Source organism: Myotis brandtii, unplaced genomic scaffold, assembly GCF_000412655.1.
Source record: "Myotis brandtii unplaced genomic scaffold, ASM41265v1 scaffold100, whole genome shotgun sequence".
NCBI classification, from domain to species: domain Eukaryota; kingdom Metazoa; phylum Chordata; class Mammalia; order Chiroptera; family Vespertilionidae; genus Myotis; species Myotis brandtii.
The window spans coordinates 859,262-860,552 of record NW_005353326.1 but is presented as its reverse complement, the minus strand read 5'-3'; the positions used below and the strand labels follow the sequence as shown (position 1 = coordinate 860,552).

The window sequence follows — 1,291 nt, the reverse complement described above, 5'->3', positions numbered from 1 at the left end:
TCCACCCTTCCGCTCCGCCCGCCTGGCTGCGCCTGGACCGCAGTTCCCACCCCGGGCGCCCCCGCTCTTGAACAATCTCGAAGAGAAAAATTATTATCGGATTAGATGTACTTGGGCTCGCTGGGTCTCCCCCTTCCCCTCGGCGTAATTATTATAATTCCAGGCAAGCCGTCGGAAAGGGTTCCTGGGAGGGTGTGTGCAGAGCGCGCAAGTGTGTGGGGAGGCTTCTCTCCAACTCTGAGTCTCTTCCAATGGCGCGCCCGGCCCCTCGGCGCCCGCTTTCCCCGCAGGGGGCTTGGGGTGACCCTGACTGTGAGGGTCCTGCCTCATCAGATGCCAGGAGGGAGAGTCACCCTGACCCGCCTCCCCGCATTTGTGCTGTAAACTCTCGGGATCCTTCCCGCAGTTTGTCTGCACTCCCATGACCAGCTTTAGGTTGGTCTTACAGGGATGTGCCTGGTCTGGGGCAGAGGACAGAGCGCCCTAGCCTTCTCCGAGGTGGGTTCCAGGGCCTCTCCCTCAGGAAACCTCAAACTCGATGCTCACTCCCTCTGCACCTCTCGGCAACTCCTTCTGGCTATGGGAGTCCAGGCCGACGGCTCACAGACAGGGCCCCTCGGGACACTGTCGCCGGGAAAGCGGAGGGAGGCACGGAGAGCCTGGCACTGGCCCCACTGCGCCTGCCGCTCCTGGCCAGTCCCCACTGCTGTCTTTACGTAACTGCGCTGCCCCGAGCTGTTCGGTCTTGTCTCAACGACTTTGTTTTAAGGTGTGTGTGTGTGTGTGTGTGTGTGTGTGTGTGTGTGTGTGTGAGTAAGACACGGTCCTTAAGAAAAATCTCTGGCGGATTTCTCTCTCCCAGCTCGCCCTCCCCGCTTCGTTTGGACTCAGGCTGCCCAGACGTTCGTGACATCTGTGCGGACCCTTTTCCCGCCTCTCTCCAGCCCACTGTTCGCCTCGTCTCTCGCCGGGGCCCCTCTTGGCCCGGAGATCAATGTCCCCGGAAGCTCCGCCACCCGCATCCCAGCCCTGGCCCGAACAGGTCAAAAGAGGCCGCCAAGGGAAACCACCGGGTGCCCACGGCCCGCGGAATCGAAGGGGTAGGGCGTGGGCTCCGGGCCACTGCGGGCCCTGCCCGAGGGGATGGCGGCTGGGGGCGCACAGAGGCCGCGGCGAACGCGAGGAAGGCTCACTCACCACCAGATCGGGTAGCTGCCCAACGCCTGCTTCACGCTGTAGAGGAATAAGAAGTACCCAAGCGGGGCCATCGTGGGGAGGCAGAGCGCGGGCT

The 1,291-nt window shown here is 63.0% G+C and overlaps 1 protein-coding gene across 1 annotated transcript in view; it reads right to left on the bottom strand.

Annotated features, from left to right (window-relative positions):
• Positions 1–1,283, bottom strand: part of WNT3A (wingless-type MMTV integration site family, member 3A) — a 58,235-nt gene extending 56,952 nt beyond the window's left edge. The window contains exon 1 of the mRNA XM_014534856.1: positions 1,198–1,283. Coding sequence (XP_014390342.1) covers positions 1,198–1,268 — 71 coding nt within the window. The 5' untranslated portion in view covers positions 1,269–1,283. The remainder of the gene's footprint in view (positions 1–1,197) is intronic.
• Between the last annotated feature and the right edge of the window lie 8 nt (positions 1,284–1,291).